At 39.8% G+C, this 13,747-nt stretch overlaps 1 protein-coding gene across 5 annotated transcripts in view; it reads left to right on the top strand.

The window, feature by feature from the left end:
• The window catches only part of RNGTT (RNA guanylyltransferase and 5'-phosphatase), a 412,738-nt gene that overhangs the window by 286,991 nt on the left and 112,000 nt on the right, over positions 1 to 13,747 (top strand). For 4 of the 5 annotated variants that reach the window (XM_034766053.1, XM_034766055.1, XM_034766058.1 and 1 more), the window contains one exon: positions 10,341 to 10,441. In XM_034766053.1, the coding sequence (XP_034621944.1) occupies positions 10,341 to 10,441 (101 nt within the window). Of the gene's footprint in view, positions 1 to 10,340; positions 10,442 to 12,908; positions 13,390 to 13,747 lie in introns of those variants that run through there. The other variant, XM_034766056.1, reaches the window with a different exon arrangement.

Consider the following 13,747-nt stretch of genomic DNA (forward strand, 5'->3'; position numbering starts at 1 on the left):
TTTGATTAGCACAGGTGTGTGTGTCATAGTGTTAATCTTGTTTTTTATCAGATTAACTAGCTAGTAATTTTAAAATCATTATCTGATTATGATGCACTTTCTCTACAGTAGTAATTAATATCACAAATGGAAGTGCTTCCCTTACAGAAGCTGAATTTAATTATAGTGTGGTAACACTTAGCTTACCCTTTCAGCCATTTTTTTACGTTTTTGAAGGACTAGTTATACAGACCAATCTGGATTGCTTGTTAAAGTAGGCTTATTTGAACAACATGAGTTTTAATAGGAGCAAAGAATGTAGGGCGCCTTTACAAGATGGGGGCTGTGTCCTCGAATGCAGTGACTCTGAAAAGGACTTGAATAGTGGTAGATGGCCAACTGCACTTGAGCTTCCAGTGTAATGCTAGCTAAGAGGGTGAATATGATCCTTGGCTGCATAATCAGAGGAATATTAGTTAAGAGTAGGGAGATGGTATTATCTCTGTATATATCATTAATGAGACCATTACAGAAATACTGTCTAGTTCTGGGGATCCATTTTTAAAAGGATTTTGACAATAGGAAAGGGCTCAGAAAAGAGCTACAAGAATGATTTGAGGACTGGAAAATCTGCCTTACAATGAGAGACTAAAGAAGCTGAATCTGCTTAACAGGTGACTTGATTTTGGTCTGTAAGTTCCTAGATGGAAGATTTCTGATAGAGGTGTCTTTAAACTAACAGACAAAGGCATAAACAAGATCCAGTGGCTGGAAGCTGAAGCTAGACAAATTCAGACAGGAAATAACATACACATTTTTAAGAGAGTGAGGGTAATTAACAGTTGTAATAAGTTACGTAGGGATGTGGTGGATTCTTCATCACCTGAAGTCTTTAAACAAAAAATGGATGCCTCTCTAAAAGATATACTATAGTTCTAGCAGAAGTTACAGGCTTGATGTGGAAATTACTGTGTAAGGTTCTATGGCCTGTGTAAAGCAGGAGATCGGGCAGGAGCAGGGGTGCTGGAACAATTTTTACAGTCGGGGTGCTGAGAGCCATTGAACCAAACTGTAAACCCTGTGTATAATGGAACCACTTCAAGCCACAGGATATGGCAGCACCCCCCCACCCCCACCCCGAACTCCTAGTTCCAGCACCTCTGGGCAGGAGGTGAGCTCTAGATGAACATAAGGTCCCTTTTGGCCTTAAAAATCTATGAATATATGACTAAGTTAAGAATGGCCTCTTCTCTTGTATGTTCTGAACCACTGATGTCACTTCTTCACAAAGTCTGCTTATACTACTAACAATCTTTCTCATTTTAGCTCACTCAAAGTTGCCCTCATGTTTGTCCTGTCAGATCTTAAAGACAGTGTATCTTTATTGCTGTGAATATTTTGATTGTTTAGGTCTTAAAAAATGATAAATGTCCAAAATCCTAAATGTAAGCTAATATGCAAGACTAAGAAAATAGGGGGTGAACAATTAATGGAAACCCTTATATTTTATTGTCTACCCAGCTGAATGATGCAAACTATTAGAGGAGAGAAACATCTTTTGAATAAACTGAGCCTGGACTTAATACGGTTCCTTTATGGAACAACACTTTTAAACATAATGATGCTCCTTCACCATGCAAAAATTTGAATGATTTTCTGAGGTGCATTGTAGAAGGGATGAAGGCAACAAGATATTTATATTGTTACATAGCCTCAAAATTGTAATAATGGCAATAAGGTGATAATGATTTAATTCTTATGCATACTATTGAGTAACATTATCAACCAGTGCTATCAATGTCTGGTTTATGCTTGTGGCATAGAGTGTAAGGATGGCCACAGTCCAGGCCTACCACTCTGGTGCAAGAGATAGCAGAAATAGAGGCTCATAAGCCATTTTGCCCTCAGTACTGATGGTGTAGGGGATATGACTAAAGGAAAGCCTGCATGCTCTGATCATAGACATTCTTTTTTCATCCTTGGGACCATTAGCATCTGGCATCAGTTAATTTAGCCCTTTAGATGCTCTATATTTTAGTAGGAAATCAGCACTGCACACAGCTGTCTGAAGACTGGGCGAAAGCACTGTCACCATTTCAGGGTAACTACACCTAAATCCCCTTTGCTCCATGTCAGGAATGCCCAAACAGGTCTCAAATCTTCTGACAGGGGTGGGGTTTAAGATGACACAGTTCCCTGCCTTACACTATGATATCCTCAGCAAACCAGCCTGCCGAAAAGCCAACACCTGGGCTTTGATTTTTCTCCAAGGGCTATGAACTACATATTGCCCACAGTTACAAGTTACCACACAGCCATTTCTAGGTGACCACTTTTATTCTTAAGGTAAAAGTATTACAGAAAGAAAATATAAAAACAATAAAAGTTTCTATACAGCTGCTAAAAGCTTACCAGAAGTCACCCATCAGTCTTATGGGGACCTTCGTAGGCCAAAGACTTTCCAACCCTTCTGCAAGAGCTGGGGCCTTCTGTGGACATAAAGATCCTGTCCATTTGCTGAATCAGAAAGAAGGCCCCAAATCAGTTTAAATGCAAACTTTTATGTCAAAAGCCCTTTATTTGTCTGTTGGTCTCTGGAAAACCCAGTTTGAACTAGTATATGTAAGCCTTCCTAGGGGTTAGTATCTCTCTGCAACCTGGCCCCTGGAGTATGGGGTCACAACCTGAATAATTCAGCTTAATGACCCTCTGCTGTTTTTAGTTCCTGAAGGAGCTAAAAGCAACCCTCCCTCCCTGGAGTTGCATACAACCCCTGGCCCACAATGATACATAACCATGCTTAATCTTAATACAATATGCTCCCCACAAAGATACTTCATGCGGTTGCAATATCTGTCACCAGTACCTCTCCACACCCTCCATGAAGATCTCATTCATTTCAGGTTTACAGTATGGCCATTGAAAGCACAAGTTCCCAAAAGAGAGGTTTTAGATAGACATAATCTCAACCATGATGTGCTCCTGTGGTCATTGTCCATGATGTCAGGATCTCTGGAAACTTCTCATTGGTGTGATGCATATCTTCCAACATTTCGAGTGGCTAAAGCAGGATAGGTGCTGCCCCTGGGGGAGAAGGGGTGCTGCCCCTCCCCGAGGTGGGGGCCGTCAGGAGTGTGGGATTGGGTGCTGCTTATGGGGAAGAGAGGAGTTGCGGAGTGAGCCCACCAAGCACTCGCCCTGCAGTGGCCTCTGCTGTGACTCCTCACCTACAGAGCTTGCTGGGCTCAGCTCCCCACTCTTGGTTTGTGACCTGACCCTTGGTGCATGGGGTCACAACACCATTCAGATTTGTTCGGTCTCCCTGATGTGGGGGTAGCCGGGCCAAATTAGAGTGAGTAGCACTGGGACTCCATGCTCCAATTGCAGGACCGCTCACTGAAATTTGGCCTGCCTGCCAAACCCCCTGCTGGGGGGGGAGGAGGAGGGTTAGGCCAAACCAGAATGGTGGTGGGACCCTGTGCAGCAGAAGTCAGGTCACAACACCCAAGTGGGGAGCTGAACCTAGCCTGCACTGCGGGACAGAAGCTGCTTTAACTGGGACAGGAGGTTTTGGAAACCAAAGCAGGACAGTGCAAAACCCAGAACTGTTGTGAAGCCTGGTGATGGATGAACCTTGGATATGATGTGCTTCTCCAAAACAGATGTGCTGGACTTCTTTCTAATGATCTTGGTATGGAACTTAGCATTAGCATCAACAGATAAGAAAATTTTCCTGAGAATTACTTAACAATTTAAATGGCTTTTGAATTGCCAATATACTTTTCTGGGAGCAAAATTCAACAGTTCTGATTTCTGAGGTTGGAGTGAATTAATAGGCTTCATATTGAAGCATTAATCTCCACTCTCGGAAGGTGTGTAGATTAATATACTTGAAAAGGTGGTGCTATGCATTTATAACTGTTTTCTGCTCAGGGTAAATTTGTCATATTCACTATATACTTACCATTTCAGGGAGTAGTTTGGTCTTAAACAAACTGGTTCAAATTTTGCTTTAAAACTGTGAATGTATTCCTAGAACAATTTATAACTTTAGGCAGAACAGCTCTGCAATGTGCTATGCTTGCTCTAATGTGAGTCTTTTACATGCTTCACGTGCTAAATCCTTGATTACTTCCAACTAATATTTAAACAGTATTTTGATTCAGTACTTAGTGTTCAGATTGACACAGGCTCAGTACTGTTTGGTATGTATGTGATCATTCAATAAGGAAATGAACCCCTTCTCAAGGATTATTAATGTGTTTTTTGGCAGCCTGAGATTTCATTTTAAGCTAGATTTCTGAGAGTTTGTCCTTCACATCAACATTTTCAGTATTGAGAACAGTGCAACTTGTTCTCAAGAGCAATGAGCTTCAAGGTCTGACTGCTATCTGCCCCTTTCAAAATATTTAGAGAAATGTTGGTGGATCACTTGGAACTCTTAGCAGTTTCTTAGTGTTAATGGAACTGTTGTGAAGTTATAAATTTTGTTTTTTTGATAAGGACCTGTACTAGTGTGGTTGTACTGCCATTGCTTCTTGGGCATGTTCTCTTGGATCTGCTTATGCAAGTTAGTGTTGTCCGAAGCAAGCACAATGCATGTCAGCAATAATTTTGAAATTTGTACCATTGCCACAAATGTATAACCAAGGCTGTTAAGTTCCTGCTGGTTCCTAGTAGCAAAGGCAGAAAGAATAACTCCATCTACAAGAAAAAGCCCATTGCCTCTACTAAGGTGTTGTGTGTGTGTGTGTGTGTGTGTGTGTGTGTGTGTGTGTGTGTGTGTGTGAGAGAGAGAGAGAGAGAGAGAAATTCTCCTCAACTTTTTCTTTTCATCCATTGCCTCGGAATATTTCTTATTTCTCTTTTCTTCTGCACAGCTGATTTTACATTGGGTTTGGTAATTTAGTGCAATTTTAATTTTTACTTATATTAAGAGCTTGTTTTACATCCATGATGTGATGGATCTGAGGTGGCAAGCACTGTGTAAATGCATATTTTCTTCAAGAATACAATGCCCTACATCAGACAAGCTGACATAGTCTTTCCACTGTCTGAGAAATGTCATTTCCCAAAGGGGAGTTTGGCCTGTGTAGCCTTCACCGTCCAGGTGAGAAGTGAATAGGATCATGAGCTTAAAAAGTCCTCAACCTGGAAGAGGCTTTTGTACCTGCTTAGAGCCCTCTGAAGCCTTTGGAATTTCTCTGTTCAGGATTTGGCATAGAAGTCCTGATCTTTGGATCTTGACTCTAGGTTACTTTACATCTCGGTCCCATTGCCTGTCTCTGTCTAAAGGGCAAAAAAAAGGGTGAGAGAGATAGATGAACATAATTTGTTGGGGAAGAGTCAACATGTTTTTTGTAAAGGGAAATTGTCACGGCTTGTGGGGGGACACAAGGCCCTGCACCTCTGGCTTCCTGCAATTCACCATGACTCTCAGCCAGCCAGTAAAGCAGAAGGTTTATTTAGACGACAGGAATACAGTCCAAGACAGGTCTTGCAGGCACAGACAACAGGACCCCCCCCAATTAGGCTCATCTTGGGGTCCCACGGGCACCACGCCCCCCCTTGGGGTGTCAGAGCCCCGTCTGCCATTCCACCAGCCAGCTCCTGCAACTTTCTCTCCCCCCAGCATCTCCTCCCCCAGCCTTTGTTCAGTTTCCCAGGCAAAGGTGTCACCTGGCCTCTAACCCCTTCCTGGGTTCTCATGTTACATGCTCAGGTATCCTCCCTCAAGGCCAGTCTCCCATCCCCCAATGCAGACCATCCTAGCCACACTCCCCTGCCTTCCCATGCCAACACTCCCCACTCAGCATTCAAAGACCACATTAAGAACAGTCCCAGTTCATCACAGAAATCATGCCTCACCAATCTACTAGAATTCTTTGAGGGGGTCAACAAGCACGTGGACAAGGGGGATCTAGTGGATATAGTGTATTTAGATTTTCAGAAAGCCTTTGACAAGGTCCCTCACCAAAGGCTCTTAAGCAAAGTAAGCAGTCATGGGAGAAGAAGGGAAGGTTCTCTCATGGATTAGTAACTGGTTAAAAGATAAGGAACAAAAAGGTAGGAATAAATGGTCAGTTTTCAGAATGGAGAGAGGTAAATAGGGGTGTCCCCCAGGGGTTTGTACTGGGAGCAGTCCTATTCAACATATTCATAAATATTTTGGAAAAAGGGGTAAAGAGTGAGTTGGCAAAATTTGCAGATGATACAAAACTACTCAAGATAGTTAAGTCCCAAGCCTATTGCGAAGAACTACAAAAGGATCTCACGAAACTGGGTGACCGGGCAACAAAATGGCAGATTAAATTCAGTGTTGATAAATGCAAAGTAATGCACATTGGAAAACATAATCCCAACTATACATATAAAATGATGGGGTCTAAATTAGCTGTTACTACTCAAGAAAGAGATCTTGGAGTCATTGTGGATAGTTCTCTGAAAATATGCACTCAGTGTGCAGCAACAGTCAAAAAAGCGAACAGGATGTTGGGAATAATTAAGAAAGGGATAGATAATAAGACAGAAAATATCATATTGCCTTTATAAAAATCCATAGTACAGTATACCCACAACTTGAATACTGCATGCAGATGTGGTCGCCCCATCTCAAAAAAGATATATTGGAACTGGAAAAAGTTCAGAAAAGTACAACAAAAATGATTAGGGGTATGGAACGGCTGCCATATGAGAAGAGATTAATAAGACTGGGACTTTTTAGCTTGGAGAAGAGACGACTAAGGGGAGATATGATAGAGGTCTATAAAATCATGACTGGTGTGGAGAAAGTAAATAAGGAAATGTTATTTACTCCTTCTCATAATACAAGAACTAGGGGCCACCAAATTAAATTAATAAGCAGCAGGTTTAAAACAAACAAAAGGAAGTATTCCAGTTTTCTATCACACAACGCACAGTCAATCTGTGGAACTCTTTGCCAGAGGATGTTGTGAAGGCCAAGAGCATAACAGGGTTCAAAAAAGAACTAGATAAATTCATGGAGGATAGGTCCATCAATGGCTATTAGCAAGGATGGGCAGGGATGTTGTCCCTAGCCTCTGTTTGCCAGAAGATGGGAATGGGCGACGGGATGGATCACTTGATGATTGCCTGATCTGTTCATTCCCTCTCGGGCCACTGGCATTGGCCACTGTCGGAAGGGCTAGATGGACCTTTGGTCTGACCTAGTATGGCTGTTCTTATTTTCTTAATAAACCTATCATTATGTGTACTCCAATAATCTTGCTCTGCAAATGATTTATCACTTGCAATCTACTATATTATAAGTATTGCTACACTAGTCGATCCATAGATGAAGGTTTCAGCTTTCTACATGTCTTGACAGATGATACAGTATGGTAGGATAGTTAGGGAACTTCAGTCACGTTGGAAGGACAGAGCAGTAGATGGAATGGCAGAACCTTCTGTTCATTTCGGCAAAGGAAAGGTAGCTGCTGCTCCAACAACTTTTGCTTCCTTCCTCTGTTCGCTGTTTCTCAGTAACTGTGATAAAGAGCAGTCCATGACTTATGATTTCACAAACAAACTATGGATAAGTCTGGTACAAATTGGTGTGTATCAAAGAACTCATACTTGGTCAAATACTGAATAACTAGAAATACTATTTGGCCATAGACAAATTAGAATCCAAAAACACAACAATAAATAATACAGTTGCATGTATTAAACTCAATCATGTCTTGCAGGAATATATATTTAGTAGTAAAAAATCATCCCTATTTAATGGCATTCCCTCACCCAAAAAAAAAATTGTTTTGTCATAATCAAAACATTATGAGAACCACTGTGGAGAGTAACTCCACTTTGAATAAGACGATGTGCAGGACTTTCAGTTATTCCAGTTTTCTATCAACACATTTTGATACATTAATCTATCCTGAAAATAATTTTTAGTAAATGATTAACGGATATTTTTTTAAATATGAAGTGAAGTAATGCAGTCTGTAAAGGTTAAAGACCTTACTCTGAATAATGTTTTGTCCTGTTCGGTTAAGATAAGTAAATCTATGTGATATTAATATCTGCCTCTCTTTAGCACAGTAGTTAATGACAAAACTATAGTTTGAAAATACAGATTACTAGAGTGAGGAATGAGACAAGTAGCCTCCCTTGAAAGAATATAGGTACTTCACACTTGGGGGTCTTTCACAGATTACTCTTGTAAGGGAAAGTATGGGAGAAAAATGACAGTGAGAGTGAGTTACTGGTAGCTATGGAAAGAAAGAGATGTAAGATGGCAGCTGGAAGATCTAAAATGAACTGACTCTAAGAAGGAGGGGAGATTAATATTTTATGGCTTGTGACTTTTTTTGTATGTCACCAATGGTGTCCTAGGCCCTTTGCAGAAGGGTGTGCAGATAGTCAACTTGCCCTGGATAGCTCACAATAGTATACATATCATGCGGAGCAAGGAAAAGCAGTTCAATGTTACAGTGCAGTCATGTCTTATTAATTCCACTGAAATGATAGATCTAGGAGGAAGAGAGTGGAGGCATGTTTATTTGGTTGGGAAGACCAATGAACTTAATGAACCATAATGATGGTTAAGACTGCGTGTCTATCACAGAGGTCATGGAAGTCACTGATTCTGTGACTTTCCGTGACATCTGCAGTGGCCAGTGCGCCTGGCTGGGGGCTGTCTGAGCCGGGCAGCCCCATGTCCAGCAGCAGCAGCAGTTGGGATGTGTGAGGGGGCTCAGGGCTGTGTGAGGGGGTTGTGGTGCGGGGCAGTGCTTACTTGGGGTGGCTTCCCGGTTCCCACCAGCATGTCACTGCAACTCCTAGGCAGAGGGGCCAGGAGGCTCCATGTGTTGCCCGCAGCTGCAGGCGCCGCCCCCTGCAGCCCCCATTGGCTGCGGTTCCCAGCCAATGGGAGTTGTGTAGCCAGCGCTTGTGACGGGAGCAGCATGCGGAGCCCTCCTGGCCGCTCCTCCCCCTAGGAGCTGCAGGGAAATATCAGTCAGAGCCGGGTAAGGATCCTGCCAGCCCCCCACACCCAATCTTCCTGCTCCAGCAAGGGTCCCAGGCCATGTGCCACTGCCTGCCCTTCCCTCCCCCCAGCACCAGCAGGGGTCCTGGGCCATGCACCACCGCCCTCTCCCACCAGTGCCAACGGGAGTCCTGGACCAGCACCCGCGGCGCCCCGGACTTCCCCCCCCCAGAGCACCTGCGGACCCCAGCCCAAGTTTTAGTTAGGGATATATAGTAAAAGTCATGGACATGTCACGGGTCATGAATTTTTGTTTACTGCCCGTGAGCTGTCCATGACTTTTACTAAAAATATTCATGACTAAAACATAGCCTTAATGATGGTTATTAGTTTTATCTCTGATGAAATAAGAGAAGTTTGCTTCTTTTACATTATAAAGAAATAGAAATGCTAAATACAGACAGGAACTTCTGACTAAACGCCATGGGTCTCTTACATGTAAATCACATAGATGAGTCCTAGTTTAAGTGCAAATAGCATCATATAGTAGTAGGTAACAAGGTAGTTCTCCCCACACACTCTCACCCCCAATCCACTGCCTGGCTTTATTTTAAAATACAGTGAACTGGTGAATTCTATCATATCCCTAAATACTTAACATAGTATACTTTTCATTCTACCCTGTAAGTCAAGCAGGTACTCTATCTCTTAGGCAACTCATCTGAGATTATTGTTCCTGGATAGAAAAGCAGCATACAAAGGTACCTGTCATGGTTTTCTTTAATCTTTACACAGCACAGTCTTCCATTGGTAGAAAAATGTTTCTAATTGGATCTATCTGAGGAAAAAAATACGGTGACTGATCATGACTTGTTCACATTGTGATTAAAGAAAAAAACAACCCATAACCAAACACAAAAAGCTGTATAGCTAAGAGAATCACTGGTCTTAAAATAGTCTGAAAAATTTGAGGGTGCAAAAAAAATGTTTATATATATATAGAGAGAGAGAGAGAGAGAGAGAGTCAACATTTTAGATTCTTCTTACGCTGTTTCATCTCAGTTTGAGTTTCCATGTGAAAACACCTTTCTAGGAGAATGTTATCTTTTTATTAGCCAGAAAGACATAACAAGTATGTTAATTTATATTTTCTTTCTCAGTTCTTTGTCCTGTGCAATTGTTTGAATACAGTGGGATAGTGAATCAGATGTAAATAAAATGGTGAATACTCTATTTGTTGCATATAACTATTGTATTTTGTCATACATTTTGCCAAATACCTCAGCTAAAAGAATATACTTAAATACAGCTACCCCAGAAGTAAACAGTTGATAAAGTAGAAAATGCTGAATTTTAACTTAAAAAAGCCTAATAAAGCATAATTAAACTGCTCTTTAATTTGCTTTAGAAATACAAGCCTGGTCGATGTGATGATATTTTGAAATGGAAGCCACCCAGTCTGAATTCTGTTGATTTTCGTCTAAAGATAACAAGAATTGGTGGAGAAGGGTATGTAATCTCTTCCCTTCCTTACCCTTTTTAAATATAATCTAAAATATTCACTTGAATGGTCCTTAGCAGCAAACATTTCTCTGGTATTATTACTTGATCTTTTCTAGGTTTACCTCCCCTTTTCCCACACACACACCCTACTTCACTTTCTGTAGCATTTGTCCATTAGACGCATAGCCAGTTGTTTCTTTGACTTGTGGTTGGTACTGTACCAAGAAGCTGTACCGCAGATGTGTATAACTGAATTTCCCTAATTCGTTATTATTAAAGAAGGCACATTAAATTCAACAGCATCTCTTGTGCTTTTAAAAATTAAATTTGCTGTATGTTAAATTATCTATTCACAATTGCACAGAATGGTATAACAATGAAGATTTATTCAAGACCTTGCTTTAATGTAGCTCTTTGACTTATTAGTTATTCTTTAATATCCACCAAAACCCTATCAAGGAAGGTAAGGTTTCATAGCCCAAGACATTTAAATGTTCCTTAGATTACGTCACTTCTACCTATTTCTCTGTCTGGTGCATCTGCTGCTTGTAAATTGCATAAATGTATTAAGCAATGGCAGTTCCCATGTGTGATTGTACTGGGGTTTAAGTCATTAAGTTACGTTTTCCATGGAAGAGGTTTTGTTTAAAATCAAGTTAATTGATTTTCCGATTGTTTAATATTTTAATATCTGGGTTTCATTCCTGCTGACAGTTTGATATACTTACTTTTAGCTTTTCTCTTCATTTCTCTAGTAACTATGAAGAAAGTAGTTTTTCAGTTAATTCATGTGTTGCTCATTATTCCAGTGAACAGAATTGAATAATGGTAATAACAGCACATCTAACTCTTTAAAATATTTGCAGGTCTTATTAATATATAGAGATTGTGATAGATTGTGAATGTGTCTCATCCTAAGGACACAGAGAATTATTTGACAATATACAGAACTACTAACTTGTGGATATGGCACAAAGCCAAAAAATACCTGTTTGGATTTCAACAGAAAATGTGTATTTAATATCCAATAGAAAAACTGTTACTTTTACTGCTAGGGAATATATTAGGATGTTTGTTTTAGCTTTTGAGAGGCAGATGTTTCCAGTTTAAAACAAAAAACACATTATCATCTTTGCTTTCTTAAAAAAGGATATTGATTGTAATCACTTAACCGGACGATTTTCCATAATAAAAATTAAGCTATATTAGCCAAACAAGGTATTTAATTGCAGGGCGGTTTTTGTGATTTCTGCTGAAGCTTGAAAATGTTACAGTAATGAGCCATGATGTCTAAACAAAAAAAATTCTCTCATTTCATTTTAAGTGGAGTATGCATTTGATAAGATACTGATTTCACACAGAAATAATAAACAAAGAAAAGATGCTGATTATAATTTATTCAATTTGATAGAATTATGTTACAATTAGATTAGAAAAGGAAAATGTTATAAACAAGAACAATTTCTAGAAACTCACCTAGAATCTGTTGGAGGTAGGATACTTGACTAGATAAATCATTGGTCTGTCCTCATAGGGGAAGTCCTACTTTCAGACACTGAAAACATTTATTACATTCCAGCTACATTATATGTTTGGTGTCCAAAATGTGGAAGTGACTTCTAAATTTGTGTGCAAATGGTTACTTGTATGCAGGCTTGACGGAATTGGAATTATATTTATTTATAATTTTGACAGATAATATCAATGTTATTTTTCATCATTTTTTTCAGTTTTTATCTATTTAAATATTCACAATTGCTGACAATAGATGCGGAGATTCAAGAAGTTAAAGCTGTAGAACCATTAAAACACAAATTGTCAACCTTGCATGTCAAAATATATAAAATAAATATCCTTAAATCAAACTCTCGTAAATTCTCAAGCATCTTTTATTTACTTTGCCTGTCTATAAATTTCAGTTATCATCGGTGGAATTATTTTTTGTCGGTTTGCATGTGTAGGGTTAAATTGACGTTTACCTACATTTACTGATAAAAATCTAATCCTTCCAAGCCTACTTTACATATCTTGGTGCCCATATTCCCTGAATAAGCGTGTGTTGAATAGCCAGCTTAGGCAGCCCCTTTTTACAATTCAGCTCTAAATATCAAATGCAACAGGGGTAAATGAACAACTTAGATTACAAAACTGAGATATTTTTACCGGGGTTGCTTGATTATCAGCATATAGACACTACATATTTTCAGTGTGTGCTGTACTACATCACATGTGTTATTATTATATATGTAAAAAGAATCCAGGGTTATCACTCTACATGTCACTCTGAGGCGTAGAATGTCCATAGAGCCAGTGTGAAGCATCAAAACAGCTACAAGTATGGCTCTTTTTGTTCAGAATATCATTTCAATCACTTGGATTTGTGTCCTGTTATCATTGAATTTTTAAATGCAAAGAATTCTAGACTATTATGATATCAAAGGCAACTCAACCGATCACCATCCTTCCTTTACAGCGAATTTGCATCCAGCAGTTTCATTGGTTGCATGAAGGAGGAATGTGAACATAAAGTGGTGTGTGCATAGAAAATGGATTGTTTGATCCAACTGTCAAACCTGTGCAACAGCATAGGCTTTCAGCTATTAGATCATCTGTGTATTATAGTGCCTAGGAACCTCATTTGTGGGCCAGGACCTCATTGTGCTTAGGTGCTGTACAGAACACAGAACAAAAAGTCAGTCCCTACCCAAAAGAGCTTACAATCTGAGTATCGGCAAGTATAAATAAGAGAACAGACTGACAGAGAGATGAACAGGAGAGCACAAGGAAACAATGAAACAATATTGGCCAGCATGACAGGCTGTGGTCTACTACACACCAGCAGCCTAACTGTTGTTAAAAGTTAACATTGTAATGAAGTTTTTAACATAACTAAATTCACAGGGGCCTAACAAAACAAATTTAATGAAGTACTGAGTAAAATATTATGTATTGTAATTTTTAAAAAAATATTTATGCTGAATAGTGATCTATAAAATCATAGCCTCTGACCAGTTAATCACAAATAATGTATAAGTAATATGGTGCGATTAATTGGCAGTTGTTAATTTAATTATTCAGTTTATTGCTTGGCAAAACCTTAACAATGTACTCCCAGGAACTGTGTAAGGTAGGTCATTTATCTAGCTGGCTGGAAGAAAAGGGTTTGTTCCTCTTATAAAGTCTCCATCTGCATTTGATGGCAGAGGGGGAAGGTTTATCTGGATGGGACAAGGAGGAACAGGAAGTGGCCAGACCAGGGGTGGGTGTGTGTGTGTGTGTGTGTGTGTGTGGAGGAGGGACACTGCCATTCCA

The sequence above is a fragment of the Trachemys scripta genome, chromosome 3 (assembly GCF_013100865.1).
Source record: "Trachemys scripta elegans isolate TJP31775 chromosome 3, CAS_Tse_1.0, whole genome shotgun sequence".
Taxonomy (NCBI): domain Eukaryota; kingdom Metazoa; phylum Chordata; order Testudines; family Emydidae; genus Trachemys; species Trachemys scripta.